At 53.5% G+C, this 14,891-nt stretch overlaps 1 protein-coding gene across 2 annotated transcripts in view; it reads right to left on the reverse strand.

Annotated features, from left to right (window-relative positions):
* adam9a (ADAM metallopeptidase domain 9a) overlaps positions 1–14,891 on the reverse strand; it is a 44,975-nt gene that overhangs the window by 28,879 nt on the left and 1,205 nt on the right. For both annotated transcript variants that reach the window (XM_066644783.1, XM_066644782.1), the window contains exon 2: positions 10,727–10,827. In XM_066644783.1, the coding sequence (XP_066500880.1) occupies positions 10,727–10,827 (101 nt within the window). The remainder of the gene's footprint in view (positions 1–10,726; positions 10,828–14,891) is intronic.

Raw genomic sequence — 14,891 nt, forward strand, 5'->3', positions numbered from 1 at the left:
GGGAGAACACACCACACTCCTCACAGACAGTCACCCGGAGGAAACCCACACAGACACAGGGAGAACACACCACACTCCTCACAGACAGTCACCCGGAGGAAACCCACGCAGACACAGAGAGAACACACCACACTCCTCACAGACAGTCACCCGGAGGAAACCCACACAGACACAGGGAGAACACACCACACTCCTCACAGACAGTCACCCGGAGGAAACCCACGCAGACACAGGGAGAACACACCACACTCCTCACAGACAGTCACCTGGAGGAAACCCACGCAGACACAGAGAGAACACACCACACTCCTCACAGACAGTCACCCGGAGGAAACCCACGCAGACACAGGGAGAACACACCACACTCCTCTCAGACAGTCACCCGGAGGAAACCCACGCAGACACAGAGAGAACACACCACACTCCTCACAGACAGTCACCCGGAGGAAACCCACGCAGACACAGGGAGAACACACCACACTCCTCTCAGACAGTCACCCGGAGGAAACCCACGCAGACACAGGGAGAACACACCACACTCCTCACAGACAGTCACCCGGAGGAAACCCACGCAGACACAGAGAGAACACACCACACTCCTCACAGACAGTCACCCGGAGGAAACCCACGCAGACACAGGGAGAACACACCACACTCCTCACAGACAGTCACCCGGAGGAAACCCACGCAGACACAGAGAGAACACACCACACTCCTCACAGACAGTCACCCGGAGGAAACCCACGCAGACACAGAGAGAACACACCACACTCCTCACAGACAGTCACCCAGAGGAAACCCACGCAGACACAGAGAACACACCACACTCCTCACAGACAGTCACCCGGAGGAAACCCACGCAGACACAGGGAGAACACACCACACTCCTCACAGACAGTCACCCGGAGGAAACCCACACAGACACAGAGAGAACACACCACACTCCTCACAGACAGTCACCCAGAAGAAACCCACGCAGACACAGGGAGAACACACCACACTCCTCACAGACAGTCACCCGGAAGAAACCCACGCAGACACAGGGAGAACACACCACACTCCTCACAGACAGTCACCCGGAAGAAACCCACGCAGACACAGGGAGAACACACCACACTCCTCACAGACAGTCACCCGGAGGAAACCCACTCAGACACAGGGAGAACACACCACACTCCTCACAGACAGTCACCCGGAGGAAACCCACGCAGACACAGAGAACACACCACACTCCTCACAGACAGTCACCCGGAGGAAACCCACGCAGACACAGGGAGAACACACCACACTCCTCACAGACAGTCACCCGGAGGAAACCCACACAGACACAGAGAGAACACACCACACTCCTCACAGACAGTCACCCAGAAGAAACCCACGCAGACACAGGGAGAACACACCACACTCCTCACAGACAGTCACCCGGAAGAAACCCACGCAGACACAGGGAGAACACACCACACTCCTCACAGACAGTCACCCGGAAGAAACCCACGCAGACACAGGGAGAACACACCACACTCCTCACAGACAGTCACCCGGAGGAAACCCACGCAGACACAGGGAGAACACACCACACAGACAGTCACCCGGAGGAAACCCACGCAGACACAGGGAGAACACACCACACTCCTCACAGACAGTCACCTGGAGGAAACCCACGCAGACACAGGGAGAACACACCACACTCCTCACAGTCACCCGGAGGAAACCCACGCAGACACAGAGAGAACACACCACACTCCTCACAGACAGTCACCCGGAGGAAACCCACGCAGACACAGGGAGAACACACCACACTTCTCACAGACAGTCACCCGGGGGAAACCCACGCAGACACAGAGGAAGAACACACCACACTCCTCACAGACAGTCACCCGGAGGAAACCCACACAGACACAGGGAGAACACACCACACAGACAGTCACCCGGAGGAAACCCACGCAGACACAGGGAGAACACACCACACTCCTCACAGACAGTCACCTGGAGGAAACCCACGCAGACACAGGGAGAACACACCACACTCCTCACAGTCACCCGGAGGAAACCCACGCAGACACAGAGAGAACACACCACACTCCTCACAGACAGTCACCCGGAGGAAACCCACGCAGACACAGGGAGAACACACCACACTCCTCACAGACAGTCACCCGGAGGAAACCCACGCAGACACAGAGAGAACACACCACACTTCTCACAGACAGTCACCCGGAGGAAACCCATGCAGACACAGAGAGAACACACCACACAGACAGTCACCCGGAGGAAACCCACGCAGACACAGGGAGAACACACCACACTCCTCACAGACAGTCACCTGGAGGAAACCCACGCAGACACAGGGAGAACACACCACACTCCTCACAGTCACCCGGAGGAAACCCACGCAGACACAGAGAGAACACACCACACTCCTCACAGACAGTCACCCGGAGGAAACCCACGCAGACACAGGGAGAACACACCACACTCCTCACAGACAGTCACCTGGAGGAAACCCACGCAGACACAGAGAGAACACACCACACTCCTCACAGACAGTCACCCGGAGGAAACCCACGCAGACACAGAGAGAACACACCACACTCCTCACAGACAGTCACCCAGAGGAAACCCACGCAGACACAGAGAACACACCACACTCCTCACAGACAGTCACCCGGAGGAAACCCACGCAGACACAGGGAGAACACACCACACTCCTCACAGACAGTCACCCGGAGGAAACCCACACAGACACAGAGAGAACACACCACACTCCTCACAGACAGTCACCCAGAAGAAACCCACGCAGACACAGGGAGAACACACCACACTCCTCACAGACAGTCACCCGGAAGAAACCCACGCAGACACAGGGAGAACACACCACACTCCTCACAGACAGTCACCCGGAAGAAACCCACGCAGACACAGGGAGAACACACCACACTCCTCACAGACAGTCACCCGGAGGAAACCCACTCAGACACAGGGAGAACACACCACACTCCTCACAGACAGTCACCCGGAGGAAACCCACGCAGACACAGGGAGAACACACCACACAGACAGTCACCCGGAGGAAACCCACGCAGACACAGGGAGAACACACCACACTCCTCACAGACAGTCACCTGGAGGAAACCCACGCAGACACAGGGAGAACACACCACACTCCTCACAGTCACCCGGAGGAAACCCACGCAGACACAGAGAGAACACACCACACTCCTCACAGACAGTCACCCGGAGGAAACCCACGCAGACACAGGGAGAACACACCACACTTCTCACAGACAGTCACCCGGGGGAAACCCACGCAGACACAGAGGAAGAACACACCACACTCCTCACAGACAGTCACCCGGAGGAAACCCACGCAGACACAGAGAGAACACACCACACTCCTCACAGACAGTCACCCAGAGGAAACCCACGCAGACACAGAGAACACACCACACTCCTCACAGACAGTCACCCGGAGGAAACCCACGCAGACACAGGGAGAACACACCACACTCCTCACAGACAGTCACCCGGAGGAAACCCACACAGACACAGAGAGAACACACCACACTCCTCACAGACAGTCACCCAGAAGAAACCCACGCAGACACAGGGAGAACACACCACACTCCTCACAGACAGTCACCCGGAAGAAACCCACGCAGACACAGGGAGAACACACCACACTCCTCACAGACAGTCACCCGGAAGAAACCCACGCAGACACAGGGAGAACACACCACACTCCTCACAGACAGTCACCCGGAGGAAACCCACTCAGACACAGGGAGAACACACCACACTCCTCACAGACAGTCACCCGGAGGAAACCCACGCAGACACAGGGAGAACACACCACACAGACAGTCACCCGGAGGAAACCCACGCAGACACAGGGAGAACACACCACACTCCTCACAGACAGTCACCTGGAGGAAACCCACGCAGACACAGGGAGAACACACCACACTCCTCACAGTCACCCGGAGGAAACCCACGCAGACACAGAGAGAACACACCACACTCCTCACAGACAGTCACCCGGAGGAAACCCACGCAGACACAGGGAGAACACACCACACTTCTCACAGACAGTCACCCGGGGGAAACCCACGCAGACACAGAGGAAGAACACACCACACTCCTCACAGACAGTCACCCGGAGGAAACCCACACAGACACAGGGAGAACACACCACACAGACAGTCACCCAGAGGAAACCCACGCAGACACAGGGAGAACACACCACACTCCTCACAGACAGTCACCTGGAGGAAACCCACGCAGACACAGGGAGAACACACCACACTCCTCACAGTCACCCGGAGGAAACCCACGCAGACACAGAGAGAACACACCACACTCCTCACAGACAGTCACCCGGAGGAAACCCACGCAGACACAGGGAGAACACACCACACTCCTCACAGACAGTCACCCGGAGGAAACCCACGCAGACACAGAGAGAACACACCACACTTCTCACAGACAGTCACCCGGAGGAAACCCATGCAGACACAGAGAGAACACACCACACAGACAGTCACCCGGAGGAAACCCACGCAGACACAGGGAGAACACACCACACTCCTCACAGACAGTCACCCGGAGGAAACCCACGCAGACACAGGGAGAACACACCACACTCCTCACAGACAGTCACCCGGAGGAAACCCACACAGACACAGAGAGAACACACCACACTCCTCACAGACAGTCACCCGGAGGAAACCCACGCAGACACAGAGAGAACACACCACACTCCTCACAGACAGTCACCCGGAGGAAACCCACACAGACACAGGGAGAACACACCACACTCCTCACAGACAGTCACCCGGAGGAAACCCACACAGACACAGGGAGAACACACCACACTCCTCACAGACAGTCACCCGGAGGAAACCCACGCAGACACAGAGAGAACACACCACACTCCTCACAGACAGTCACCCGGAGGAAACCCACACAGACACAGGGAGAACACACCACACTCCTCACAGACAGTCACCCGGAGGAAACCCACGCAGACACAGGGAGAACACACCACACTCCTCACAGACAGTCACCTGGAGGAAACCCACGCAGACACAGAGAGAACACACCACACTCCTCACAGACAGTCACCCGGAGGAAACCCACGCAGACACAGGGAGAACACACCACACTCCTCTCAGACAGTCACCCGGAGGAAACCCACGCAGACACAGGGAGAACACACCACACTCCTCACAGACAGTCACCCGGAGGAAACCCACGCAGACACAGAGAGAACACACCACACTCCTCACAGACAGTCACCCGGAGGAAACCCACGCAGACACAGGGAGAACACACCACACTCCTCACAGACAGTCACCCGGAGGAAACCCACGCAGACACAGAGAGAACACACCACACTCCTCACAGACAGTCACCCGGAGGAAACCCACGCAGACACAGAGAGAACACACCACACTCCTCACAGACAGTCACCCAGAGGAAACCCACGCAGACACAGAGAACACACCACACTCCTCACAGACAGTCACCCGGAGGAAACCCACGCAGACACAGGGAGAACACACCACACTCCTCACAGACAGTCACCCGGAGGAAACCCACACAGACACAGAGAGAACACACCACACTCCTCACAGACAGTCACCCAGAAGAAACCCACGCAGACACAGGGAGAACACACCACACTCCTCACAGACAGTCACCCGGAAGAAACCCACGCAGACACAGGGAGAACACACCACACTCCTCACAGACAGTCACCCGGAAGAAACCCACGCAGACACAGGGAGAACACACCACACTCCTCACAGACAGTCACCCGGAGGAAACCCACTCAGACACAGGGAGAACACACCACACTCCTCACAGACAGTCACCCGGAGGAAACCCACGCAGACACAGAGAACACACCACACTCCTCACAGACAGTCACCCGGAGGAAACCCACGCAGACACAGGGAGAACACACCACACTCCTCACAGACAGTCACCCGGAGGAAACCCACACAGACACAGAGAGAACACACCACACTCCTCACAGACAGTCACCCAGAAGAAACCCACGCAGACACAGGGAGAACACACCACACTCCTCACAGACAGTCACCCGGAAGAAACCCACGCAGACACAGGGAGAACACACCACACTCCTCACAGACAGTCACCCGGAAGAAACCCACGCAGACACAGGGAGAACACACCACACTCCTCACAGACAGTCACCCGGAGGAAACCCACTCAGACACAGGGAGAACACACCACACTCCTCACAGACAGTCACCCGGAGGAAACCCACGCAGACACAGGGAGAACACACCACACAGACAGTCACCCGGAGGAAACCCACGCAGACACAGGGAGAACACACCACACTCCTCACAGACAGTCACCTGGAGGAAACCCACGCAGACACAGGGAGAACACACCACACTCCTCACAGTCACCCGGAGGAAACCCACGCAGACACAGAGAGAACACACCACACTCCTCACAGACAGTCACCCGGAGGAAACCCACGCAGACACAGGGAGAACACACCACACTTCTCACAGACAGTCACCCGGGGGAAACCCACGCAGACACAGAGGAAGAACACACCACACTCCTCACAGACAGTCACCCGGAGGAAACCCACACAGACACAGGGAGAACACACCACACAGACAGTCACCCGGAGGAAACCCACGCAGACACAGGGAGAACACACCACACTCCTCACAGACAGTCACCTGGAGGAAACCCACGCAGACACAGGGAGAACACACCACACTCCTCACAGTCACCCGGAGGAAACCCACGCAGACACAGAGAGAACACACCACACTCCTCACAGACAGTCACCCGGAGGAAACCCACGCAGACACAGGGAGAACACACCACACTCCTCACAGACAGTCACCCGGAGGAAACCCACGCAGACACAGAGAGAACACACCACACTTCTCACAGACAGTCACCCGGAGGAAACCCATGCAGACACAGAGAGAACACACCACACAGACAGTCACCCGGAGGAAACCCACGCAGACACAGGGAGAACACACCACACTCCTCACAGACAGTCACCTGGAGGAAACCCACGCAGACACAGGGAGAACACACCACACTCCTCACAGTCACCCGGAGGAAACCCACGCAGACACAGAGAGAACACACCACACTCCTCACAGACAGTCACCCGGAGGAAACCCACGCAGACACAGGGAGAACACACCACACTCCTCACAGACAGTCACCTGGAGGAAACCCACGCAGACACAGAGAGAACACACCACACTCCTCACAGACAGTCACCCGGAGGAAACCCACGCAGACACAGAGAGAACACACCACACTCCTCACAGACAGTCACCCAGAGGAAACCCACGCAGACACAGAGAACACACCACACTCCTCACAGACAGTCACCCGGAGGAAACCCACGCAGACACAGGGAGAACACACCACACTCCTCACAGACAGTCACCCGGAGGAAACCCACACAGACACAGAGAGAACACACCACACTCCTCACAGACAGTCACCCAGAAGAAACCCACGCAGACACAGGGAGAACACACCACACTCCTCACAGACAGTCACCCGGAAGAAACCCACGCAGACACAGGGAGAACACACCACACTCCTCACAGACAGTCACCCGGAAGAAACCCACGCAGACACAGGGAGAACACACCACACTCCTCACAGACAGTCACCCGGAGGAAACCCACTCAGACACAGGGAGAACACACCACACTCCTCACAGACAGTCACCCGGAGGAAACCCACGCAGACACAGAGAACACACCACACTCCTCACAGACAGTCACCCGGAGGAAACCCACGCAGACACAGGGAGAACACACCACACTCCTCACAGACAGTCACCCGGAGGAAACCCACACAGACACAGAGAGAACACACCACACTCCTCACAGACAGTCACCCAGAAGAAACCCACGCAGACACAGGGAGAACACACCACACTCCTCACAGACAGTCACCCGGAAGAAACCCACGCAGACACAGGGAGAACACACCACACTCCTCACAGACAGTCACCCGGAAGAAACCCACGCAGACACAGGGAGAACACACCACACTCCTCACAGACAGTCACCCGGAGGAAACCCACTCAGACACAGGGAGAACACACCACACTCCTCACAGACAGTCACCCGGAGGAAACCCACGCAGACACAGGGAGAACACACCACACAGACAGTCACCCGGAGGAAACCCACGCAGACACAGGGAGAACACACCACACTCCTCACAGACAGTCACCTGGAGGAAACCCACGCAGACACAGGGAGAACACACCACACTCCTCACAGTCACCCGGAGGAAACCCACGCAGACACAGAGAGAACACACCACACTCCTCACAGACAGTCACCCGGAGGAAACCCACGCAGACACAGGGAGAACACACCACACTTCTCACAGACAGTCACCCGGGGGAAACCCACGCAGACACAGAGGAAGAACACACCACACTCCTCACAGACAGTCACCCGGAGGAAACCCACACAGACACAGGGAGAACACACCACACAGACAGTCACCCGGAGGAAACCCACGCAGACACAGGGAGAACACACCACACTCCTCACAGACAGTCACCTGGAGGAAACCCACGCAGACACAGGGAGAACACACCACACTCCTCACAGTCACCCGGAGGAAACCCACGCAGACACAGAGAGAACACACCACACTCCTCACAGACAGTCACCCGGAGGAAACCCACGCAGACACAGGGAGAACACACCACACTCCTCACAGACAGTCACCCGGAGGAAACCCACGCAGACACAGAGAGAACACACCACACTTCTCACAGACAGTCACCCGGAGGAAACCCATGCAGACACAGAGAGAACACACCACACAGACAGTCACCCGGAGGAAACCCACGCAGACACAGGGAGAACACACCACACTCCTCACAGACAGTCACCTGGAGGAAACCCACGCAGACACAGGGAGAACACACCACACTCCTCACAGTCACCCGGAGGAAACCCACGCAGACACAGAGAGAACACACCACACTCCTCACAGACAGTCACCCGGAGGAAACCCACGCAGACACAGGGAGAACACACCACACTCCTCACAGACAGTCACCTGGAGGAAACCCACGCAGACACAGGGAGAACACACCACACTCCTCACAGACAGTCACCCGGAGGAAACACACATTCTTATTATTTTTAGCTCTGGAAACTTCTGTTTTTGTCTAAATATGAGCTCCCAGTTTTTTCCAGAGGCTGCAAATAAGAATAGCTCACACTCAGTGACTGCTGTGACTGGAAAGTAAATAAACAACACCGCGGACCTTTCCACAGCATTGTAGTTTATGTTAATACCCTGAAGTCATCACTTTGCCCAGCTGCTTTCATCAGAAGGTGAAGCACTACGGCACTGTTCACTCCTGCGGCTGCACAGGTCCGATTCAGAGAGACAGATGTAGAAGCGTAGAAGCGGGAGCTCTCCTTGTGTAATCCTGTCGCTCCCTGATGGCCCTGGCTTCCACACAGCGGCTCTGTCACTACGACCGCCACGAAACCCCAGTTGCTATAGCGACAAAATCAATTCCTGTGACTGGGTTCAGAGAGGCTATCAGCTGGACGCAGATTTGCATCAACTGGTGCTGCTCTGATTATAACACTAAAGAAAAGAATGGGCCAGGAAAGAAAACGCTGTGTTGGAGACACGGAGACACCTGGTCCCAATCATCCCCGCTGTAAAGAAATCTGAGACATCTCTGTACATTAATCCGCTCTAAATGACTTTGTTTACATCTCAAAGGCTTCTTTTGGAAAGTCATATTTAATATTCCTGTGTGGTTCACATAAATGTCACCATCAAAAGGGGACCCATATTTCCTCAAAGCGAACACAGTTCAGTGCCCTGTTCAGAACGCCCGCTTTCAGCGCCTGTTCCTTTAAATGATAACGAGCCGCTCGCTGTTCACCCCGACCCCGAGCGCACAGCAGTGAGGAGCGAGCAGCAGCTGTTTTTTAGCTGTTTTCGCTCTGTTCTCTTTCTTCTCCGTTTTTACTCAGTGCTCTTATTTCTCCGCACTCCTTGTGTGTGTTTTGTTGCGTTTAACCTCATCTTTGCGCTCTCGCATAAACGCAGGTCCAGCGCTGTGATTGGACGGACTCAGACGAGGGGGCGGGGCCATTCTAAAATTTACACTTTACATAAGAAGCAGCACAAAACCAGTGCAGCTGGTTTTATTCATTCATTCTGTTTTTCAACAGACTGGGTGGGTCTTGTTTCACAGTGTGTGGGCTGGTGGGCCCTGTATTAAAGTGCACATGCACTGAACGAGGGATTTCCTCATATGTCGCTTTTAAGTCGACTCCGTTGGCTTTCCGAAGGGTCTGCAATTCTGAGGGATATTTCTGTAGCTCAATGACACAGAGGTGAGAGCTGCTGTGTGTGAGGAGTGTGTTTGGACCGAGCTGATGTTGTTCGTGTCTCGGTTCCCAGCATGGCTCTAGCACTAAAAATTTTATTAAGGACGCTCCTGCTGGCCGGGCATCTGGGCGAAGCAGATGGTTCCTGTAGCATTATCTCACACACACCACTGGAGAGCGAGGGAACGAGGGAGGAAAGATGGATTTGTAAGAGAGGGAAAGGGATAGGTTTGGAGTGAGAAGAGGATGAGAAAGATGGAAAATAGTTTGTTAGGACACAGGTCTTTTAAGATGTGTCTGCGTTTGTGCTTTACCTTGTCGTTCGCTGCTGTGTCCTGCTCTCTTCTCTGTCTGCTGATGCGTTTTGGTATGCTCACTTCATACGAGGAGAACTGAGATGTCTGAGAGGATGAACCTACGGAAAACACAAACAAAATATCAATGTCAACAGCTCCAAGAACATTAACGGCAAGTGCGACACACACAAATGAAAATCATACTACAGATAACTACGTAAATATGTTCATTCATTCATTGTCTGTAACCCTTATCCAGTTCAGGGTCACGGTGGGTCCAGAGCCTACCTGGAATCATTGGGCGCAAGGCGGGAATACACCCTGGAGGGGGCGCCAGTCCTTCACAGGGCAACACACACACCTACGGACACATTTGAATCGCCAATCCTCCTACCAACGTGTGTTTTTTGGACTGTGGGAGGAAACCAGAGCACCCGGAGGAAACCCACGCAGACACAGGGAGAACACACCACACTCCTCACAGACAGTCTCCCAGAGGAAACCCACGCAGACACAGAGAGAACACACCACACTCCTCACAGACAGTCACCCGGAGGAAACCCACGCAGACACAGAGAACACACCACACTCCTCACAGACAGTCACCCGGAGGAAACCCACGCAGACACAGGGAGAACACACCACACTCCTCACAGACAGTCACCCAGAGGAAACCCACGCAGACACAGAGAGAACACACCACACTCCTCACAGACAGTCACCCGGAGGAAACCCACGCAGACACAGAGAACACACCACACTCCTCACAGACAGTCACCCGGAGGAAACCCACGCAGACACAGAGAGAACACACCACACTCCTCACAGACAGTCACCCGGAGGAAACCCACGCAGACACAGGGAGAACACACCACACTCCTCACAGACAGTCACCCGGAGGAAACCCACGCAGACACAGGGAGAACACACCACACTCCTCACAGACAGTCACTTTTAGCGGGAATCTAACCCACATCCTCCATACCCCTGGAGCGGTGTGACTTCTACCTACCTGCCCTACGTAAATATAATTCTATACAATTCTATTATTAATAACACATACCATATGTATAATTGCTTAAGAGCTTCTTATTGTGATACAGGTTTGTATTAACATTAGAAACTGTGGCTTTCCACATTTAACACACAACCCTTGGAGAATGAATAAAGCCACACACCTGAACTGTTTTTACAGGCTACGCAATGACGAGTTTATTACTAAAGTCACGCTGTATTACAAAATGAAAATATGACTTATGGCACAGCCCCGCTGTTGTGGTACCTCTGTCCAAGTTTAAATTAAAGTTTAATTCTGTTCGGTCAATGTTCATCCCTCTCCCTGCGCTCTGACAGAGGCATTAGTCAGCAGACGGATGAGCTGCTTTCCTGAACAGAGCAAAGGCCAGATAAAGCACCACAATACACTGAGTATACACACTGAAAAGAGGCTCTCTCTAAGTTTTCTCTTTCTGTCTGTTTCCTTTGCTTCTGCTCTACCTTACTCTTCCTGTCTCTCTCTTGATCTCTAGGGCTCCATTTCCTTCCACATCTCTGTCCCTTGGTCTCTCTCTCCTTCTTTCTCTAGGTGTATCAATACATTGTGGATTGCAAAATAGGGGGCGCAGCAAGGCATATGAACGAGGCCTGTTTGAGGGCTGTGTGAGAGAGTTGGGCCTGGCCCACCCAGCGCACCGTAGCAAATTACCCACACTCACTCCTGGCTGAACCACACACATCTCAGCGACTGGGATCCGGAGTGAAATGGGAAGTGAGACACACGAGATGCTGTTGCAACTTTTTGTGAGCTGCATAAAGTGTGAACCACAACCCTGCACCTTTACTTTCGCCAAAGGGGAGAGTGTGTGTGTGGGGGGGGGGGGGGTATGGGAAGAAGCACTGTGTGAAAGACCCTCGCAGTGTGTGATAACTAAGGTTTAATGAGTGAGAGAGAAGGAGAAAGTCGATAGAGGAGTCAGTGAGTAATGCCAGAGTCCCCTGCTTGTGTCATCCCAGCGTGATTCATTTTACAGAGAGCGAGCCGGAAGTTATGGAAATGCATCAGCGGCATTTAAAAACCCTCTCGGACTAATCCCCAGCCGTTTGTGCTGGCATCAGCACGGCAACACAGTACGCTTCTCCATCTCCGGCGTAACAGGAACAAATTTTGTGGCTTGTTACACACGTCTTCCCTCAGAAATGTGGCCACATGTAGCAGTGTCCAAGCGCTGTTTACTGAGCACTAATCCCACAATTACAATCGGGATGTACACAGTGTTTCCCAACAAGCCTGGAACGCCTGTCTGTGGTTACTGTGGCTTTCAGAAACTTTTACAGAGCTTTAATCCAATCCATTTTAAATGGAACGGGTGACAGGTGAATTGGCTTCACTAATAACTGTCCTGGTGTGTGAATGAATGTCTGTATGTGTGAGCCCAGATATGGATTGGTGCTCTATCCTGGGTTAAACCCTAGTGCCCGATGCAGTCCTCCAGGTGGACGGTCGTTCCTGGTTGAGAGTACGCTGTGCGCGTTTGGCTGCCGCTTCTCACCAGTGTGTGTGTGTGGATTGAGCGTTCTGAGCAGTGTGGATTGTAAAGCGTCCTTGGGTGTCTAGAAAGGCGCTATATAAGTGTAAAGATACATACATACATACATACAGTTCACCACACACAAGTGTTGGGTGAGACATTGTCTAGATACATAATAAAAGCTTAATTAGACTGTAATGTATGTAAGGAACTCCGAGTGACTGTCTGTGAGGAGTGTGGTGTGTTCTCTCTGTGTCTGTGTGGGTTTCCTCCGGGTGACTGTCTGTGAGGAGTGTGGTGTGTTCTCCCTGTGTCTGTGTGGGTTTCCTCCGGGTGACTGTCTGTGAGGAGTGTGGTGTGTTCTCCCTGTGTCTGTGTGGGTTTCCTCCGGGTGACTGTCTGTGAGGAGTGTGGTGTGTTCTCCCTGTGTCTGTGTGGGTTTCCTCCGGGTGACTGTCTGTGAGGAGTGTGGTGTGTTCTCCCCAGTGTCCGCGTGGGTTTCCTCCGGACGCTTCAGTTTGGAGTGAATGTGTGTGTGTGTGTGTGTGTGTGTGTGTGTTGCCCTATGAAGGACTGGCGCCCCCTCCAGGGTGTGTTCCCCCCTTGTGCCCAGCGATTCCGGGTAGACATCGGACCCACCGCGACCCTGAACAGTATAAGGGTTACAGACAATGAATGAATTTATAATCTGTGAAGGTAATTAATAATACGTTGTTACATTTCAAGAAACATTTCATCCTATAAGGCAGCTATAGAGGTACTAAACTCTTCAGACACCTGGTTTCTACCACCATCCCTCCAAAATGTCTCTCTAAAAATAAATATTTATCATCAGTGCTCTCTCTGTGATACTGATTTTACATCTAAATGATTTCTTAGTGAAAGGAAATGCTAAACATTAAAGGATGGGAACAGCCCTTATCCATGTGAAAGGTTCACACAATTAAAAAAAAAACACAGAAATACATCAGTTCATCCTCCAAAATAAAGCTAGAGCTTCCCTCAGTGACTCTGCCATTATGTGAAACGAGGTCTATACCCACTACATAAATGTGCAGGAGCAGGAGGGTATTAAACACAACATTACGAGCAAAAGAGTGGGCACCGTCACAACTCAAGACCAAGGACAGAACGTACAGCCTCAATGTAAATGTGCCAAATAACCCTTCTTCACATTCAGTGACTAAACTACTGTAGCAAACCATGTCAGTTTAGAAGGCCGCTGTGGACCCAGAGTGAACAAGTTTTAACACGAGTTCACCACATTCAACAGATCAAATAAAACACATCCACTGTGCTGCTACATTCCCTTTCACCTGACTCATAATGAAAGAACTGCGGTTTAACACGAGTCAGGCTCTTGTAGGAAGTGAACAGCACTGACGATTCGGCGTCCTGACCCCTTTACTACAGCAGCTCTTCTGACAGAATCGGACCCGACCGGCTCGCCTCTGCTGCCTCAAGCATCAGTGAGCTTTGCGCACTCATGTCCCAGTCACCTGTCCTCCTTCTTTAGACCACCTTTGGCAGGCACTGACCACCGCACACCAGGAACACCCCACAAGACCTGCGGTTTAGAGATACTCGGACCAGAACATTATAATCCATGTATATAGCTTTGTCAAAGTGTCAAATGGATCAGATACAACTGACTG

Source organism: Hoplias malabaricus, chromosome 14 (assembly GCF_029633855.1).
Source record: "Hoplias malabaricus isolate fHopMal1 chromosome 14, fHopMal1.hap1, whole genome shotgun sequence".
NCBI lineage: Eukaryota > Metazoa > Chordata > Actinopteri > Characiformes > Erythrinidae > Hoplias > Hoplias malabaricus.